A 20,128-nucleotide genomic window follows, 5' to 3' on the forward strand; every position below is an offset into this window, starting at 1 on the left:
CAGCCTTCTCCAATTTGCGCCCCCTTCTGTGTGAATGCTCCTTTGCTTCATTCATGCAATTCAGAGAAATGATTTCACAAAACTCTAAGCCAATCTACAGGTGGTAGGTCATCCAAAGACTAAGAAGAAAGAGTAGGAACAGATTCAAATACTCACCTTTTGTGCAAATCCAACTCCAAAATTTCCTATCTTGCTAACAATTCTATAGCATATGTATGTTTCTTTTCCTTCTCTAAAAGTATTTATAAATGATTATTGTTAAGAGAATGCCAGTGCATATAGTCAAACTGGAAGAATACAGATACATACTTAGTGCATACACTCAGTATGAGATTCCTAACTTGGTTTCTTCTAACAGTAGTTTTTTTCAATTTTCAACACAGCACACATTCCTCAGGAAGGACTGCGAACATGCCAAGTTTGCAGTTTTGAAAACAAAGCTCGTTTTGAATTATCCGAGTGCAAAAGAAAAACTTTTTTGTTTTCAGTTAATTTTTTTTCAGGGAATTTATTTTAGAAGTAGACAAAATTATTTAATTCCAATTAATCCAGTATTCCCAAAGAAGGTAGTTCTCCACTACCGTCCTTCAAGTCAAGCTGAGTTCAGCCCCAAAGGGAAATTTCTAAAACTGTTTTTAAGAACCTGAAATTAGGATTTTTGAACTAAGTCTTCTTTCCCCAGCAAGTGTGGACAAGAAAATTGTTAGATAAAATGTTAGGTAACATACAGCTATAGATGAACAGAGTGGGACGAGCCGGCCGTGAAATATTACAGCTTGCAAAGTAGGGAGTATCAAGCCCCAGACACTTTGAGAGGTAATTCATTTGGCAAGCCACAGCCTTCTGCTCAAAAAGTAACCTGTAGGCACTCAAAACCCCTCTCATTCTCATCCTCCACTCCTTCGAAGAGTTCAAGAGAAATTTCTTCTCAGAAGTAAAGTCATTCATTGTGACTCTGTCAGGAAGATTCCATGCTGGGACGGTTCTGGTTAGGTCATTCATTTTAAACTCTCTTGTAAGCATTCTGGCATCGAGAGCTAGAGCACAGCCTCAGCCCTGGGGATCCCTGGTACCCAATGGCCAGGCGCTCTTCATCCCCTATAAGTTCAGTGCCCAGAATAGGGTTGGGTTCATGTGTTTAAGAACCAGTCTTGGAGACTGATGACTTTGCAAGTCCAGCTGGCTAATGATCTCTGGCTCCTGCACTGCTGTGGACTTGGTTTCTCCTCCAGTTCCTCTGCCCTCATTTCCATCCTCCAACCCCAAATCCCCTTGGTCAGGTAAGGTTTCCCTTTACACTTTGCCCACACTTTCCTGTCTTGATTACCCATAGCCACAAAGGAAAAAGCCATCTCTTTAGTTTTAAGGATTCCACTAAAGGGAAAAGAAAAACAAAATTAAGATTTGAGATTGATCTTAAAAAAAGAGAGAGATAGAGGTGGAAAATTTTCAAGATTTCTGCAGCCACCTTCAAATAAAAATTGTGGAATAACCGGCAACTCGCATTTATAAAAGAGAACACTTGGTAGAGTGTGGCAGAATTTCTGCCTTACTCTCAGCTTCCAAGAGATAAAATCCTAAAGGCAGAAGACGTAAACAAAAGGGTGACTTATCACAGTGCGCTTCGTTTTAAGGATACCTGCCTGCATACTATAAGTGGAGATATCCTTAATTTTCAGACAGGATCTCATTTTAAAATAGGGCGGCGACTCTTGGGGCAGACCAGTTGGCACGCTGTGGTCATTGTTTCTGCATATTTGTAAAAATGGTGATAGCCAAATCCCGCAAGTCGCCCCTCCCAAGAAGGCACAGCCTTGTTCGACCCCCACGGGAGAGAGGGATGCCTCTAGCCCTCACTTCCCCCAGAAGTCTGAGCCCTTCAGTCAGCTCCAGGCGCTCCAGACCCCAGGGTTTCCGGACTGAAACTGTGAGCCTCAGCGAGGCAAAGCCACATGGCCTGCCCTCCAGTCGCCTGGGCTCCCTCCTCCTCCGCCCCACACCCACAGCCGCGACCCTCGGTCAGGCCCAGAATGGAGACTTTCGCTTAGCTAATTCTCCTCTGACAGGCCAGTCGGGGGAGAGCGTGAGTGGAGCTCGGCCTGCGCAGGGCACACAACCTCGGTACCCCTAAATCTCCCCCCCTGAAAACCGACTACTGCTTTTGACCTCTAGTTTGCTTTGCAACTTAACGGTGAACACGAAATGGTTATTCTATCCCAACTCGTTCCAAAAAAGAGAAACAAGTCTGGCATTGCAAAGAGGGGTTTCTCTTCTCCCCTGGCTTCCCTTCCAGCCCACCAACTTTTGTTGCCTCCTATTTGCCAGAATATGCATCACCACCCTCTTTGGGGCTCTGGGGCTCGTTGTTGTTAACGTATTCGTTAGAATGGCTTAAAATACAAAAGTGTCCAAGTAACTGGAACGCGTTTGGGTCACACGAAGCGTAATTGTCCACTCCACCTCCTAGGAATGAAGGGTGGAGAAGGTGCGTCTCACAACCATCAGCCGCGCGCGTGTTCGGGGGCTTGAACCCCATCGCACTCTCACTCTCTTAGGAGCCTACCTTTAGAGGTCACAATGTGGGACTTTATTTGAGAGTAGGGTAGGGATGAAATGGCCACAGGGTCCTCCACCTTGGGCTGGCAGCTCAGGAGACCAGGGCTGCAGCGAAGACGCTGCACTGTCCCTCTCCGGCCCCGCTGCCTTCTCCAAGGACAGGACTGACTTCGGAGAAAGAACGAGCTGTCTCTAGCACCGTCGGAGGTGTAGTCTTTTGAGTGGCAGGAAGCTTTTAGACTGGGTCACTGTGGAGGGAAAAGGAAGGCCCAGATGCTTCTCAGGGAGGGGTGAGAGCAGGCCGGGGCACAGATCCGCAGTCCCCGCGTCGCAGACACGTCTTCAAAAACGCCCACGACCTCAGGGCCAGCCACGGTGGTTTGGCCTTTGCGACTCTGGGGGCCCGTCTACCTGGCTACTGGGGGGAGCTCCGCGGTTGCCAGTTATCCTGCTACTGCCCCCACCCCCAGCAATCCCAAAGCGGCCCCACGGACCTAGAGGGTACAGGGGCGAGATGAGACATCACCCACTGCGTCGAAGCTGTTGCTGCCGCTGCTGTCACAGCCACTCCGGGAGGGACTGACACCGGGGCCGAAAGGTCCCCTCCGGCCGCTTTCCGGGGCTGCGCTCGGGTGCGGGGGCGCGGCCCGCGCGCTCCGACGCGGAAGGAAATCGCCCCGCGCCCGCCTGCGGAGGGCGGCGGAGAGGGAAAGGGGAGGGCAGCAAGGAGGCGGGCAGAGGGGCCGGCCGCCCGAGCCAGGTCGTTTTTGAATGGTTTGGGAGAACGAATTGTCAGACCCTGAGGAAGGGGGGTTGGGGGGGTGGGGACGGGGAAGCGGGGCTGGAAAGCGGAAACTTTCCTATAAAACTTCGAAAAGTCCCTCCTCCCCACGTCAGGCCAATGACACTGCTGCCCCCAAACTTTCCGCCTGCACGGAGGTATAAGAGCCTCCAAGTCTGCAGCTTTCGTCCAACTCCCAGACACCTCGCGGGCTCGCCGGCACCGGCAGCGTTTCCAAGAGGCCGAGCAGGGTGTGCGTGCGGCCGTTGGGCGCCTTCTTTTTGGACCTCGGGGCCATCCACACCGTCCCCTCCCCCTCCCGCCTCCCTCCCCGCCTCCCCCGCGCGCCCTCCCCGCGGAGATCCTCCCCGTCCCTCCTCCCGCTCCCTCCTCGGCGGGCCGCACCGCCCGGGCCGGCGCCGCGCGCGGGGGAAGCTGGCGGGCTGAGGCGCCCGGCTCTCCTCCTTTTCCCGGGCCGCCCCTCTGCCCCGGGCCTGCGAGGCCGCGCGCTGCCACCTGAGAGATGATGCAGGACGTGTCCAGCTCGCCAGTCTCGCCGGCCGACGACAGCCTGAGCAACAGCGAGGAGGAGCCGGACCGGCAGCAGCCGCCGAGCGGCAAGCGCGGGGGGCGCAAGCGGCGCAGCAGCCGGCGCAGCGCGGGCGGCGGCGCGGGGCCCGGCGGGGCCGCGGGCGGGGGCGTCGGAGGCGGCGACGAGCCGGGCAGCCCGGCCCAGGGCAAGCGCGGCAAGAAGTCTGCGGGCGGCGGCGGCGGAGGCGCCGGCGGCGGCGGCGGCGGCGGCAGCAGCAGCGGCGGCGGGAGCCCGCAGTCGTACGAGGAGCTGCAGACGCAGCGGGTCATGGCCAACGTGCGGGAACGCCAGCGCACGCAGTCGCTGAACGAGGCGTTCGCCGCGCTGCGGAAAATCATCCCCACGCTGCCCTCGGATAAGCTGAGCAAGATCCAGACCCTCAAGTTGGCGGCCAGGTACATCGACTTCCTCTACCAGGTTCTCCAGAGCGACGAGCTGGACTCCAAGATGGCAAGCTGCAGCTATGTGGCCCACGAGCGACTGAGCTACGCCTTCTCGGTCTGGAGGATGGAGGGGGCCTGGTCCATGTCCGCGTCCCACTAGCAGGCGGAGCTCCCCACCCCCTCGGCAGGGCCGGAGACCTAGGTAAGGACCGGCGCCTCTGCGCCCCTTCGCCCTTCCGCCGCTCAGGTGGCAGATGGACTGACGGCCGGGCCGCGGCTCCCCGTCCACCTTGCCTTCCTCACCCCCCTCTCAGCCTTCCCACCCAGCCTGGCACCGCCACCTCAAACCCCACCTCCCCTCCCCCCGCCCAGCGTCCCTGAAAGGCAGGTCGGTCCCCGCTAGGGAGAGGGGCATGCGCCCCGATGAGGAGTGTGCGTGTGCGTGAGTGTGCGTGACGGACAGGAGGGAAGACTGAGAGAGATTCGAGGGTCACGGGTATAAGGACGGTTTTCTTGCCAGGGCCTCCCTTTCCTTGGGCTTTAAGTTTTCGTTCTCCTTAAAACAAATGCTTCCAAATTCCACCTCCTCCTTCTTTCCGCCCACCCACTTCCTCTTGCCCTGGGGCTGAAATCCTTCCAGGTTGTTCAGCGTAATTTCTCAGTAGTGGTGATAAGAACAGTGCTCACTAGTCTTAGCAAACAGCCACGGAGACCTAAACAATAACCAACTTTCCCCCCTCTGGGTTTTTGCAGATGTCATTGTTTCCAGAGAAGGAGAAAATGGACAGTCTAGAGACTCTGGAGCTGGATAACTAAAAATAAATATATATGCCAAAGATTTTCTTGGAAATTAGAAGAGCAGAACCCAAATTCAAAGAAACAGGGCGTGGGGCGCACTTTTAAAAGAGAAAGCGAGACAGGCCCGTGGACAGTGATTCCCAGACGGGCAGCGGCACCATCCTCACACCTCTACATTCTGATAGAAGTCTGAACAGTTGTTTGTGTTCCTTTTTTTTTTTTTTTTGACGAAGAATGTTTTTATTTTTATTTTTTCATGCATGCATTCTCAAGAGGTCGTGCCAATCAGCCACTGAAAGGAAAGGCATCATTATGGACTTTTCTCCATTTTAAAATGGTAACAACCAGAGGAATTTTAAGAACGTCTTTAGAAATAAAAATGCGGGGATTAAACTGACTTGCAAAATCACAGTCAGTTAATTCCTTTTTACATTCTTCCTCTGAGAGAAAAAAAAACTTAAAATACAAAAAACAACATTCTATTTATTTATTGTTGACCCATGGTAAAATGCAAATAGATCCGGTGTCTAAATGCATTCATATTTTTATGATTGTTTTGTAAATATCTTTGTATATTATTTTTCTGCAATAAATAAATATGATTGAAAATTTTAAGAACCTTAGAGTTTGGTCTATATTTTTAAAGCTCAGGATTAAGTTGGAGGTAAATATCTACTTGTTTAACTCTGGAGGCACCCAGGAGGGAGGGGACACTAATATAAACAAAGCAGTGAAGAACGCAAATAAACTAGCTACTGACAGGCACAGGCATGTTATTTAGAAAGACAGCTTTATTATTATTCCAGTTTGGTGTTCAGTGGGCTTTGTAGCATCTATCCTTCATCTCTTATTAGGTCCCCAAACAGCAAAAACTTAAATTCGTTATTCACTTTTCTTGCTTATATTTTGAGGAGGCAGCTGTAAAACAGTTAAATGCAAATAAGCAATGGGAAGCCAGCACTATTTTCTCTTGTTACTGTATATTTTTGTCATGCCCTCCACTGTTTGTGAGGATTTCTAAATAATAGGTTCATTGCACTGAAAGGATGCACGAAGTGTTATTAAAATGATCTGTATCTGTACACGTGATAAATCAGTAGGAATGCATAGAAAATAATAAAGTTAAATTCAGCCCGAAAGATAATTGCATTTGCAAAGTAATTTGCCTAACTTTTTTCATGAATGAAAATGATATTTAGTGTCATGTTTGCTTAAAAGAAGAACCAAAGTTAATATTTTTCCATATTGATGTTATCCATTCGGGAAGCATGCTCCTTCTTTAAAGAACATATAACTATGAAGTAAAATACAATAAAGAACCTGAACTTTCAGTATCTTCAGTAACTATTGGAACAATCACAATTTGAAGTACTAGAGCTATTCATTTTCTAGTGAGTTCATTAGCAAATATATTTTATTCAAAATTACATGTAATTTTTCCCTGGCTACTTAGAGGTATACAAAACCTGAAGTTAAGTAAAACAGTAGCAGCAAAACAGATGGGGCTTGATTTTTATTTCATTCTGGTTATTTCTGAGATAGGAAAACATTGGCTTTTATAACTCATATCATTAGAAGTAGTAAGTTTGTATCACTTCTTAGCTTCTACATCTAGTTGACTGCATTCAGGTGTAATCAGGGAAGCTTTCAAACTGGAAAATAATTTTGCTGTCTAATTCAAACAATGGCTATGGCAAACAAGTGTATATGAATCCAAACAGATTGTGTTTGCTCAACTCAGATTGAGGTTATTATATTGCCTGAAGGCTTTTGTTTCCCTCCTACACATCATCAGAGAATGCTGACACAACAATATTGTAAATTCACTATTCTGAATATCTTAGACCATGTTTTACAAATAAGGAGCCTGTAGCATTGACTTGCACACTGAGAGATTAGTGAAGGCTTGGGGAATTAATTTTTGGATTTTGATAGTCCTTTACCAAATAACTACACGAGCTGGGAAAGTGATTACGTGTGAGTGTACTTGTAGGGTGTGGGTGTGTTTGTAGTGCGTGTGTGTGTGTGTATGTGTATGTTAGAAAGAGAAAGTGTGTGTGTGTTTGGGTGTGTGTGTGGGTGTGTGTGTGTGTGGGTGTGTGTGTAGGGTAGAAATGGAAGGTGGGTACCCTAGAAGGATGAGGGAGAGCATGAGGATGGTAATTCTCTCTTCTGTGTGTATCATCCTACCACCTCCATTTTCTAAACTGTTCATGGAGGAATCTCCTTGTTCACTAGCTTGGTATGACTATTTGATATTTCAGATTTCTTGATGTACATCAGGATGGAGCTGACCGTCATTGCTGAGAAGGTAATTTCTCTTATCTCTGATGATACAAAACCCAGAAGTTTCAAAAAAAGGTAGCCTATCATTTGCCTTTTTAAATTTTTTAATATTTTTTTGGTGTTTTATTCTCTTTACTTTGCTCATAAGGGAAAACCCTTTGGAGAAAAGCAAATGCCATATTTATGTTGCTAAACTGAAGGTAATATTTTCCCCTAGATTTTCAGGGAAATAAATAAATGAATGAATGAAAGGTGATAGATAGGTTTACTTTGAATGAGAATAATTCATGGTGGAAATTTTAACTATTAGAATACAATTTTCAGCTTGCAGACTGTTTTTGTATTCCCAATGTCCTCCTCCATACACACGACAAGGCGAATTCTTTTTTAGAAGAGAAATAAAGCCACCTGTGTTTCTCTAGCTCTACCATTATTTCCTGTTTTCGTTTTATTTTTGCTACCTATTCTTATTTAAAGGACAATTAGAATGAATTACCTCTGCTTCAGAAGTGAGAATTTAATGTGGTGGCTGGACGGGGGACTCTACCCTTGAGCCAGAATGCATTTACTGGAGTGAAAATGCTGTATAAAATTGCCTTGGGTGAATTCTAAACAACTGAGTAAGAATGTGCACATATATATATATATATATATTTTTAAATCTTGCTTTTAATTTTGTTGAATTGATAGCCTTCAGTCATAAGAAAGCAGTAAATTTTTGTTCTCATATGAGAACATATGCACCCATTTCCCTTCGTGGTGCACACACTTGCTAAGCACATGCACAGCTGATAATTCATGCACAGTTGCAGGTACCCGCCCTAAAGTGGTACATATTATTAATAAAATAACGTTAAATAGCAGAAACTCACATACTGTGTGTACTTTTTTCCCACACTCAACAATGGCACAAGCTTCTTGCTCCTTCGGTCCTCAGGCTCATATTCATAATAGAGCTTTTTAAGGGACACTTGGCCTCTTGCAAAAAAGTCGAGCATTTTGCACATTCCACGGTTTGGCAAACTCAGAACTGGTTATTTTCTCTAGACCGGTATCAAGTTCTTCTCAGGCATATGATTTCACTTGAAGTCCTGCCCAGGAATCCTTCAAAGTGAGCGTTTGTCCCGCTCTCATGATGTCAGGCGGTTTTCCCTGCATCTGTAATTTGAAGAAAAACAAACAAACCTGCGGGGTACAAACGCCACGGAAACCCAAACAGAACTCCGTGGGGAGCGGGAGGCTCACCTGCGGCGCGCGCGGGAGGGGGGCCGGCGGCCCAGACTCCCCTGCGTGGGTGGCGGGCCGGGGCCACACGGTGGGGAGAGTGACAATGTCCGCGCCCTTCTCCGACTGCGTGGACCGCTCGGGGCCCCGCGTCTGGCCGCTGCGCCGAGGCGGCGGTTCCAAGTGTCAGCGGTAGCAGAAGGAGCCGCCACAGAGTCAGGCAAAGGCCCAACCTCCCATTTCCAGAGACAGGCCTGTATTAGCGACAAACACGGGTGGGGCGGGGGGGTCCCTCCCCCCCCCGGGGGCCACTTTTCCAGAATTTTCTGCGCGTGTGTCGTAAAGCGTGCCCCACCCCCAGCACCAGCGAAAGTGGAAGGAAAGTGCACCGACAAAGTGGAAGGAGAGATCGGTTACCTCATGATTTCTCACAGCCGGCAACCCCACTCTTTCCCAAGAAACTTCGAATCCGAGACCTCGAAAATGCAAACAGGATTATTAATTATCCTTATTTACTGAACAGCCAAAGATAGACCCAGTAAACAGGGCATGAGATACATTTGCCATTTGCTTTTGTCCCAAGGCCCCAGGACGTGAGCCCACTTAATGTTCTTAGCAAATCAAAGCACGTGTCCTTTGAAGAAGGTGTGTAATTGGAGTTTAAGGCATGTATGGAATTCCCAGATGTCTATAAAGAGGGAAGAAGCATGTGGCAGGTCACTGGAAGGTGGGGCAGGTTAAAATCACTGGCACAAAAGTCCCCCCTTTCTAGTCTCCTTCTTTATAAAGGCCAGGGAGATAAACCTTGGGGGAACGGATGGGACGGAATCATAATGAATATCCAGTTTCTCATATCAGAGTCCTAGTAACCATGGCAAAAAGCACATGGTCAGAAAACCTCAAAGAAAACACTCAATTATAGCCGGGATTTCGTGGGCGCCCTGCAATGAGATCGTTTGGGGTTTGCTGCAGCGAAGGCCTCGAACGGCTGTCCTTCTTGTTTACGTGGACTGTTTTCTTTTCCTTCCATTTCCCGCGCCCCCCCCCTCAAGTTTGTGGATGTGTCTTCGTACTTACGCGTGAACAAAATTCCAGATTAGGAAAAGAAAAAAAACATTTCTAAAAACATTCATCCCAAAGGCAACCTTCTTAGGGGAAGGGAGATTACGAGCAAGTGAAATTAAATTTCTGTAAACCACGCAGTTTAAACATCTACCAGATAGAGCGAACGTTCATTTAAAGACAACCATCAGAATCAGCAGCACTCTTTTTTCATTCCACTGAAGAGTATATAGATGTATATGAGACTATGGAATCTAAGCGCGAGTTTGAATATTGCTTATTAGGCAGTTTTGTTTTGTTTTGTTTTTGGTTTGAAGCCGGAATCGAAGGCAATCTGACTTTTCTCCTTGGGTCCAAGATGGTGCCCTCATTTACCTGCACGGTGGAACCAGAGGCGGGAGACGTAAGGATGGGGTCTGCCAAAGAAGCTGGCCATGGCAAAGGTTGGCGTTGGGAGGGGGGCTATGTGGGGTCCTAGGAGGCTGGGGGCCAGAGCGTGGGGGCTGGAACAAAGCGCGCCACAGACCCCGCCACTGAGTCAGGCGGGAGGGCGAAAAGGACCCACCGGGGGTGATGCGAGTGTGACAAGTGAAAAGTTAAGCAGGTACCTGAAGGAAGTTTATCTTGCCCAGATGTTAGGGCTTTTATGAAATGTCACGTGAAGAGAACAGATGTACAATTTGCAAATGGAGCCACGCCTGTAAATACAAGGAAGGCAAATGCTTGGAGGAAAATCCAGGCATAAATCATCAACCTCCTTTTCTAGATATCTATTTTCTCCTTTAAATATTTGCTTCCGGAAAGGGAAGACACATCTTAAATCCTTAAGTGCCTCTTCCAGGAGAGGTCACAATCTTATCCCTTACCAGCACCCGCCCATCCCCTAGGTGCCTTGGGTGCAGAGGGTTGAGGTGGCTGGCAAATCTCCACCCCCCCCCACCCCCGCCACCCCGGGCTTTCCTTCTTCACGTTCCCCATCCCCCACGTTTCTGTCTTGGCCTCTCGGAGACTTTTGATCCTGAGAAACGTATCCGATCTCGGTTTGGAAAAGCTGAAACTAATCAATTGCCTTTTTGAAGGGGTAGAGAGTGATAAGAGGGAAAGAATGCCAGGACTGACAGACCCTAAACCTCCAAGATGCTTGACTGGGCTGAAAGATGAGCGGGTGATCCCTCCCGCCTGGGGCCAGGACCCAGGCTCTGGGGATCTTTGCTGCCCATTGGGTAGGACTTTTAAGAAGTTAAATTATCGGTTTGATTGAGGATTCTTAAAAATCACATGTACAAATAAGGAAGGAAGAAGCTCAGTTCCTAAACAAAATTAAAATGAATTAGTAGTTGCCCAGTTGTGGAAGACAGTCCAATTCCTTTCTCTGTTCTAAGAGAGATGTTCATAGAGGCTATTGTGAATATTAACGGGTGGCTCAGGCCTGGATCTCTGCACACATTAAGGTTTTAAATATTTGTTGACAATACTTTTAAGACTGTACATTAAATGACTGAACTGTTCTGTGGCTCTTCATTTAAATGCAACATTATTCCTAAGTCACTGTTACACTGACAATTGCACCTGGCTTATAGTTATTTTATAGCTGCCCATACACCTCTGTATTTAAAAAAAAAAATTAAAAGTTGGGGTATTTTCTTCCACAATATTAAATCTAAATTTACTGTCAGAGTTTTTATTAATCCTCTTTGGGTTTCCAAAGAATTGAAATAAATTCAAAATGATCACATTAGCTTTAAGGGTGACAGTTTTAAAAATGTGCAAGACCAGATAAACAGACACATCTTTTCTCTCTATGGCATTTAATCTAAATACCCATCCAGCCGTCCCTGAAGGAACTTAACGTGGATTTATTACCTTTGGGTACATATCATATCTGGTTATGGCCCCCAAAGCATCCTGGCGGAAGACCTCAGATCCTGCGCCTCTGGGTTTGCCTAGCCAAGATGAATGTTGGGTTGAACTGCCAACACCCTGACTCTGACATGTTACTTTGGGGCCTCCAGACCTCCATTTCTAAACCTACTACTGGACACAATAGTCCAAATTTCTTTTCCTCTTTTGTTTCTGAAACTTAACACCAAATCAAAGAATTGTTACTATTGTTGAAAGCAACATGCAGCAGAAAGAGACCGAGTCAATACTGCATTTTAGTAATGATACTGAATCCTTCAGAGAGGTATGCTGATGCACCCCCTACAACCTTGTTCCATTCCTGGGCAGAACCCTACCTTCCAGAGCAGCATTCTTTACTTTAAAAATGTCCTTATAAATCCCTCTTCCATTATGACAGAAGGAAACTTCTGTTAGTCTCTTGCGAAGGTTGCCTCTCGCCTCATTCCACCCTTGACTTTTCTTGCTACCCCCCATCAACACACACCTTCTAAAACTTTTAACTTTGTAGCATATTAAAGAGACCTGGAGCAGAGAATCCTTCTTCCTCTTCCTTCTCTCCAGGCCTCGACTGAGTGAAACTTAAAACACATCTCATAGATCAGTTTTCCTTCTCTGAAGTTAGGCACAGTCCACGACCCGGATTTCAAATAGCGCAGGCTGGAGTCTGCAATATTTAATCCAGTCAGCTATTAAATGTCCTCCGGCTAAATCAAGAGTATAAGAATCCGTAGTGGGATAATGATACCAAGAGCAGTTTGGTAAAGGAAAGGGGGGCTGGGAGGGGGCACGAACTGCAGGGATCCTTTGATTTGGAAAATCCTGTTTTTAGAACTCCTGTCAGAGTAATAACAAAGCAAAGAGACATGAAAGAGCAGCTCTTTGTTCCAGGATATGGTTTTAATGAAATACTACTAACACACACACACACACACACACGAAAAGAAAAGAAAAAGAAAAAGAAAAGATCTATTAATAACCGCTTCTGAGACTCCGCTTTTCCTTTACCTATTAGGGACTAGCAGGCGCGCAACGTGACCCCCTCTCCCCCTTTTCTGCCGCCTCCTTCCCTCCCTGGTTAAGCCGACGTGATTGTTCTGAAGAGTCCCGGCCCGCACAGAACCCCGGACCACACTGCCCTCCGCATCCCGGGTCCACGTCCCTTCTTTTAGCAAAGCCAGCCCCCGCGGGAACTTGACTGCCAGGGCTTTGCCTTCTCCCTTCCCAAGGCGGGTACCCGCACTTTGGGAGCTAGTTCTTCTGGTCCCTGGCTGGAGGCCTTCATAGAACCCCAACACATGTGGCACCAAGGGGATAGCGTGCCCCAAATCTGCCTGCCTTGGCTCCCAACTGACCCTGCCCAGCGCTTTTTTGTTGACTTAAAACATCCGGAGGGACTGCAACTAATAGAGCGAACGGGGCTGGGGGTAGGGGAGGGTAGCGAAGAGGCAGGGGGTGGGGAATCACCAGAGAAAAAGCAACAGCATTTGGGAAGGGGGGAGCAAGCTTTTAGGCAGCGGGAACGAGGCATTTTAGCAGCCGCGTCTGTCATCTGTAACAGTGGACAGATAAAAACCGTCCCAGATCAAAGAGGTTCGTTCATAAATCACCCGTAAGAAATGGATTGTGAGGAGTAAAAGACACGTGTCGAATAATCTCAACCCTGCAGTCAACTAGCTGCCAGCGCCTTTCCTAAGGCCCCCTCTCGCGGTACCCGTGCAGCGAGCGCTTCTCCGGGAAGGGAATGTATGTGGGGGGAGGTCTCTCCATGCTAGTACCCCCCACCCCCCCACACACACGCCAACCTCCTACCCTCCACCCCGCCGCCCCCTAGCTTCCGCCTTAGACGCCCGGCTGGGCCATCCCTGCTCCAGACTTGAGATTTCAATACAATCGGTTGACTCTGGATTGACCAAGGAAGTCGGGGTAAAAAATGGAGTTTTTTCATTTCGGAGGCAAGAAAGTTGCTCTCTCAGAATCTTAGACATCTACCCTTCGAGGTCCCCTCTTTGTGTCCTTGTCCCTCTGCTGATCGCTCTTGAGAGAACTCGGAAATTAATGGTGTTATGGTGCAAATGTAACGCAGCCCGGAGAGGGAGTTCAGCGAGAGCAGAAATTGCCTGGGCGGGTGTTTTCTGTTCGGAGTTTTCGAAGTTTCGGACGAACAGTGCTTTGCACTGAAGTTTGCCGCACTAGTGCAATCTGTAAAAAGCACTTGCTGTCTCTACACTAGGACAAAGTGAATTCTCTTTCTCCCGCTCCCACCTCCCCAGCTCGGGACTTTCTCACACCTGCTTCTCTCTTGGTTGAAAAAACTAGCGAAAGCCAATGTCCAGTCCCGCGTTCTAAACTCTCCAGCCAGCTGTTCGGGGGACCCCAGAAACGCGTAATGGGCGAGTTGAGAAAAGCTGTGGTTGGCCATCCCCGAGAAAGCAGTTGACAAATCTAAGACAAGACAGAGCTTGTGAATTTGTGCGGGGGATTTACAGCGACAAATGCCTCTTATTCCTTCCTTCTCTCTCAGTTTTAGCATCCTCCAGATAAGTAGGATTTTGCTTATAATAGGTGTTTATGGTTCCAGGAATTGCACTTTGATCTAGGATTTTGGGGGTGGAGTGTCTAAGGGGTCTCTAGACGCTTGTCTGATTTGAATGCTTTTCAGGATGATTTATGGCAAAAGGCTCCTTTCTGACACTTCCAGATGCCAAAGCTCTTACCTTCCAGGAAGGGGTGAGGGAAACCTGCTTCCAATAGCCGCGAGGATGGGGGCCGGCGCGCCTACCGCGCCACCCTGCGGGTCACCTTAAGCTGACAGTATGCACCTCTAGCCTTCTTGAGCAGCTGAGAACCTTTCCCCGCCTTACAACTGAGGAGGAGGGAGAGACCTTTTTTGATGACCAAGCTACGGAGGGAAACCAAGTCACCGTTGTAAAGTTAGTCTCTTGCAGTTAACTCTATTTTATGCAATTAACCACCTGCTCCCGCCCGGTTGGCGGTTTGGTGTTAATGCGATCTGACCCCCAATTGTGAAGCGGGTCGGGAATAAGCCCTCCGTTGGGACCCCTGGTGGTTTCACCCGCCGGCCTAAGCCTCTGGCCGAAGCCGCGTGGATCGAAATCCTGGTTCCCGCGGGGCGGAGGCCGGGGCAGAGCTCAGAAGCAGCCGGGGCCTCGGGGCGGGGTGGGAGGAGGGGGGGCGATGTCTTTCCGAAAGCTCCCCGCAGTCTCAGGACGGTGAGGCGAGGCCAGGAAAAATAACCTTCCCGACTCAATTACTGCGAGCTCCACCGTGAAGCTGAAAAGCTGAAATGTGCGCCGCTGCAGGGGGGCAGGTCAGACAGGGCGGACACTATTGCGATTTTAGGGGACCCCCTAGGGCCCGCGGAGCTGAGAACGCGCTGAAGACATTTGTCAACCTGAAGCTAAAGGTGGGCCCGACCCGCAGTAGCCTCCAGCAGACGCTTTTCCCAGTGGAATCGACGTTTTCCAGCCACTTCTTCGAAATGTAGCAGACTGGGGACTGGGGAGGAGGAACTTTGTTTTCTTTCTTCTTTCCCAAGGTGAAGGCAAATCAAGGAAGGAATTAGCCGCGCAGGTTGAAGACCATCGCTGAGGAGGGTCGAGGCCAGGGCACCGCTAGAAAATGTCTGCTTACAGAGGAAGGTTTAGCCCTGAGTGATATTCTGGTTATTTGCTTAGAATCCCACAAGGCTGGGAATCTGTGATATTTGGGGGAAGAGTGTCTGACTATTTCAGTCTTTCTTTGACGAGTCTCCACACTCCCTCCTCCCAAGTCCCTTCGAGATCAGTAACTTGAAGGTCAGCAGTTTGCTTTTCCATTTGAGAAGTAAGCCTGATTTCCTGGGTGAAAGAGAATGGATTAACTCAAGAACCTGTAAAAAAAAAAGTATTTTCCAATATACAAGCTTTCTTCATTCTTTATAACATTACAAAACAAAAAACCAGATCAGAGTTCATGGTTTATGCAGAAACGATCCTGATTTGATAAGCTTAATCATATGACAAAAGACATACCGATTATTCCCCTCCTCTCTAAGGGCAGCCTGAGAGTTTTTGAAAGTCACTGCCTTTTTCCTAGAGTTCCAATCACTACATCAAAAGATTCAGGTCACCTCTTGTCTTTTCTTTATGTATATATTCAAGAGCATAAAAATATTAAATAAAAAACTTTTCCAACTTCAAACCTATCAAATGTTTAACAGCTGAAGGATATTCATCTTTAGGAGGCAGGCCAAAATGTCAATAAAAATTTAATTATTTCTGAAACATATGGGAGCACTTACAAGACCCAAAATGTGATACTAAGTATTGATATTGAGAGGAAACCAAGCAATATACTTTCATATTTGCTGGTCAAGACCTTATACCCTGAAAAAGTTCCACAAGCCGCAGAAATTTTTATTCTTCCTGACAGGGTTTCTAAAACTAGCATGAAAGACAGGTTGGTGGTCAAAGGGGTCATCTGTATTCTGTGTAAGGAAAAATTAGTGTTGAACTCTTATGTGTTAGGCATTTGTTTTCTGTAGAAAACCGTCAGTGATGTCTATGATAGCAAATAGTATTCCAGTAGGTGATGGAAGGAAGTGCACATTGGTGTGGCCATTTTTTATTTTTAACAGCTACCATGAATTGCTTTTCTGAAATGTTTCATCCAAACATTCTTTCTAGCTTATAATTCTGCCATGTTGAGAGCTAGCCCTTTATGCTGGAAGGTGACATGGGTGGTATTATTTCTGTAGTTGGCTGTGATCAACCAGACTGATATGCAACTTGGAATAATCTCCAAAATATCATTAGGGTCTCTTAGGTAGCTACTTTTTCCACTGATGAGCTTTAGCTTATTTTTCACTCACAGCTTCCATAGGACTTTTGTTATCTAAAAAATGACATCAGACTTTAACTGTTGAATTGCAGGTTAATTTGTTGGTCAGCTGCTACTTTTGGACCAACCCTCTGATAAACCCTGATAGTTGGTTTGATTTCGTTGTCATCATTTCCAGTTTTCCTTGTGGTTCACTTCACAATGCCTTTAAGAGTTTCTTTGGGTACCTGGTTTTCTGCTTCCCTAGACAAGAGGTTCTCAGTGTCAACATTAGCCTGATGGTGATTTACGTACCTTCCTTGACTGATAACCCATTTAATTTACAGTGAAGGACTGTGGAGTCCAAAGTGTTCAAAATATTTGACCAAGACTAACTGGGCCTAGTCTGTGCTCCTTTCTCTACTTGGGAGCATGGTTTCAAAATTTTAAGCAGGAGAGTAAAATCCAGAATTGGCCTGAGTATAAGAACTACCCATTTTCGGGGCGCCTGGATGGCTCAGTCGTTAAGCGTCTGCCTTCGGCTCAGGTCATGATCCCAGGGTCCTGGGATCGAGCCCCGCATCGGGGTCCCTGCTCGGCGGGAAGCCTGCTCCTCCCTCTCCCACTCCCCCTGCTTGTGTTCCCTCTCTCGCTGTGTCTCTCTCTGTCAAATAAATAAAATCTTTAAAAAAAAAAAAAAAAGAACTACCCCTTTTCTTCTAGCTGATCAACTATTCCCCAAGGCTCACCCTTTTTCTCTTTTACTACAGTTTTGCATAAACAAAGCAGATAACAGGACCATGACTGTCTGTCAGTAAGTGAGGCTGGACACCTCTTTGTGTATAGATATAACACCTAGTAAACTGTAAAAATCAGCATCCTATCTAGCTGTTTTATCCTTTCATTTCCTAAGAATGAAAATGGATATGTCTTTATTTTTACTAAAAATTCTAATAGTAATATTATGAATATTAAATTATGATTTATGAATTATTTTATTTTGATTTTTACAATTATTGATACAAAGCGTTGTTTGTGGAAAAATGCCCCAAGACCATTATTTTTGCCTCTTATAAGGACAATTACCACTAAGAATACTCTTATGCATTCAAGACTTGGAAAAAGAAAGATAATTTAACTAGCATGTGCAGAAACTGTTTGTTGGATAGAAAAACCAGGAGTGTAGTTTGCCCCATGGAGTGATTATGGAATGAAGCAGAACCAAAGGAGAGTGATCATAAGTGGGTTTTCCTACTCTGCGAATGATCCCAGAGGCCTTTTCAATTTGCAATCTGTGATGCTGTTCTTATGACTGACATGCTTTCCTAGTGGGTTTTGTTTTCATGAGTTACTGATGCAAAGAACAATTTGAAATCAAGTTGCAGGTAGCACAGTTCTGAAAAGTAACACCCTACGTAAAGAGTGTGTGAACTTCCTTGTGTGTAGAGCCACGAGTGACTGCCATTTGCTGTGAAAGATCTACTCACTTGTCTGATCGCCCAGCTAGAGTTAAATATCATGTAGATCTGCAGAGGCGATTTCGAAATGTTCACTCTTCCCCAACCACTTTTCCCCAAGTGGCAGGCTGCGTGGGTGGCCACCGTGACACTGCCTTCAATTAAACAAACGCATGATTATTCAGTCAACAAACATTTCTTGGGGGCCTCTCTAAAGTCCGAAGACTATGTAGAAGTGACTGGGTCATGTTCATCATAACAAACAAAGGAACCTCTAATCACAGAAGGTTGGTCTCACCTGTGGATATTTGCTGCATGTGTGCTGAAGGCCCCAACAAGAGGTTTTCTTTGATATTCTGGGGTGGTGCAGAAAATTAGGGCCCCCCTACCTGTGGAAGAATAGAAGTGGAGAGGCAAAAGTGGTTCACTCTGCATTAAGCGTTCTCAGAGTGGAAACTTTAGAACAGAGAGTAAAAGTGGGTTTCGAAGATTTTATTTATTCACTTGAGACACAGAGAGATAGAGAGCATGCGCAGGGAGAGAGGCAGAGGGAGAGGGAGAAGCAGGCTCCCTGCTGAGCCAGGAGCCTGATGTGGGGCTCGATCCCAGGGTCCTGGGATCATGACCTGAGCTGAAGGCAGATGCTTAACCACCTGAGCCACCCAGGCGCCCCTATAGGAACATTTTCTTTTGGCCTTTGCTACTTTTCTTTCTTTCCAATGCACATTCTGTAGCAACATCCTATAGATTATAGCTGCTTATTAGATTTTAAGCTTTTTGTGCCTAGCCAGCTCACTAGTAGAATCCCAGCATTTTACTTAGCACCTGTCACATCACATTTTTGTTGATTTGAAAATCACCATTATACTATTAGGGAAACTGAGGCAGAGAGGCAGAATTCACATCTGAAAGAACTTCCCCCCAAAGGACAATATGACAGTCTCATACTATGATGGTGGGATAATTCATATACTTACCTCTCAGGTTTAGAACGAAAACCCAAATAAGCACAAAATAAGACATGTATTAAAACATTGAGATTCAGGCATTCATTTTAACTTAAGTATTTTAGAGTGTCTTTCTGTATGGAGCCCACAGCTGTCATTTGCCTATATGATTTCTTCATGTGAAGAAGTAAAGGGATCCCTTTCTTCCAGGGTTTATGGCTTGTCTATCAGAGCAGGGCTGATGTCAGGCCCCATTACCCCATGGACCGAGTGCCCTTGTTCAATGAACGTCCCTCACAACCGTGGGTAGCAGCCTTGGCACCTCAAAGGCAGTAATTGTCAAATTTAATAAGAAATCTGGCTTGCTTGTTATCAGTACATTTTCATGTCTATGAAATTGGTTCCACTTGATTTCTGTCAAAGACCCAAATACAGAGTTTCCACATGTGCTTCTTAACCAAACGGGGGCAGTTTATCCAGAAGGGTCTCCCCTTCTGCTCTATCCAGTTAGAGTTCCATTTTCCTATATTCCTGGGCTATACAGAGCTCTACATTACCCCATCACCTCCTAAAACAGTATGAACACTGGTAACTAAATGGTGTATGTCAATCAGTTTCCACTGAACAATTGAAACTCCAAGTTACTTCCTTATTGCATATATATGCATACATTATTCCAAACCCAAGAGTGGCAGTTTAGAGATTTAAATATAATTGATTGTGAATTGAAAAGAGGTATTCTGAAACTATTTTAAATTCGGCATGATTAGTATGAATGGAGAAAGCTGCGTCTCCACCCCCATTCTTCTCCTGCCTTCCCCTCACTCCAGGGATGCGGTGAACTTGTATAATTTAAGGCAGGTGGTCCACGTAGTAGGCTGACCACAGAGGATGAGAGAGTGTGCATTTGATACCCTGACTTCTGCTCTTTAATAGACTTTAAATACACTATGACTATTATTTGGCTTTTGGCTATTACATTTATTTTCACTTTCTTTCAAAGGCTTCTCTCTTTCATTTCATCATTTTCCACACACTGAAATGCAACCCAGGTCCAATGGCACCAAATAGAGAATTTATCTATATTGTCATCAAACTAAATGCAAACGAAATATCAAAGGGGGGCAGAGGGCACCACTATGTATGGCTCTTGAATGCTGACAGAAAATGCATGCATTTTTCTTTGCCTAGGTAATAACAATACTTTATTTTTATACAAAGCCTTTCATCTGAGAATCTCAGAGGCCTTCAAGATGCCGTTTGGGTCTGGCATTCTTCAATGGGCTGCCCTTTGTCTCTTTCAGTAAGGAAACATTCCTGCT

General features: G+C 46.5%; 1 protein-coding gene and 1 long non-coding RNA gene across 8 annotated transcripts in view; one reads left to right on the top strand and one right to left on the bottom strand.

Moving 5' to 3' along the window:
- Window positions 1-3,392: 3,392 nt before the first annotated feature.
- The window catches only part of TWIST1 (twist family bHLH transcription factor 1), an 86,412-nt gene continuing 69,676 nt past the window's right edge, over window positions 3,393-20,128 (top strand). For 3 of the 6 annotated variants that reach the window (XR_014139306.1, XR_014139307.1, XR_014139308.1), the window contains exons 1-2: window positions 3,393-4,514; window positions 7,375-7,421. Coding sequence is in view for 1 of the 6 variants with exons in the window: in XM_081800454.1 (XP_081656580.1) it covers window positions 3,861-4,472 (612 nt within the window). In the remaining 5 variants the exon portion in view is untranslated. Of the gene's footprint in view, window positions 4,515-5,065; window positions 5,729-7,374; window positions 7,422-20,128 lie in introns of those variants that run through there. The other 3 variants (XR_014139309.1, XR_014139310.1, XM_081800454.1) reach the window with 2 other exon arrangements.
- Window positions 5,888-10,355, bottom strand: LOC145716546 (uncharacterized). 2 transcript variants are annotated; one of them, XR_014139312.1, is made up of 4 exons: window positions 10,291-10,355; window positions 9,038-9,096; window positions 8,269-8,554; window positions 5,888-6,028 (listed from the first exon to the last, which is right to left on the bottom strand). It is a non-coding gene; the product is annotated as an uncharacterized LOC145716546 (long non-coding RNA). The 2 variants fall into 2 exon arrangements; XR_014139311.1 differs by lacking the exons at window positions 9,038-9,096; window positions 10,291-10,355 and adding an exon at window positions 8,642-8,973.

The sequence above is a fragment of the Leptonychotes weddellii genome, chromosome 12 (genome assembly GCF_054177405.1).
Source record: "Leptonychotes weddellii isolate Sample4059 chromosome 12, ASM5417740v2, whole genome shotgun sequence".
In the NCBI taxonomy this organism is placed as follows: Eukaryota; Metazoa; Chordata; class Mammalia; order Carnivora; family Phocidae; genus Leptonychotes; species Leptonychotes weddellii.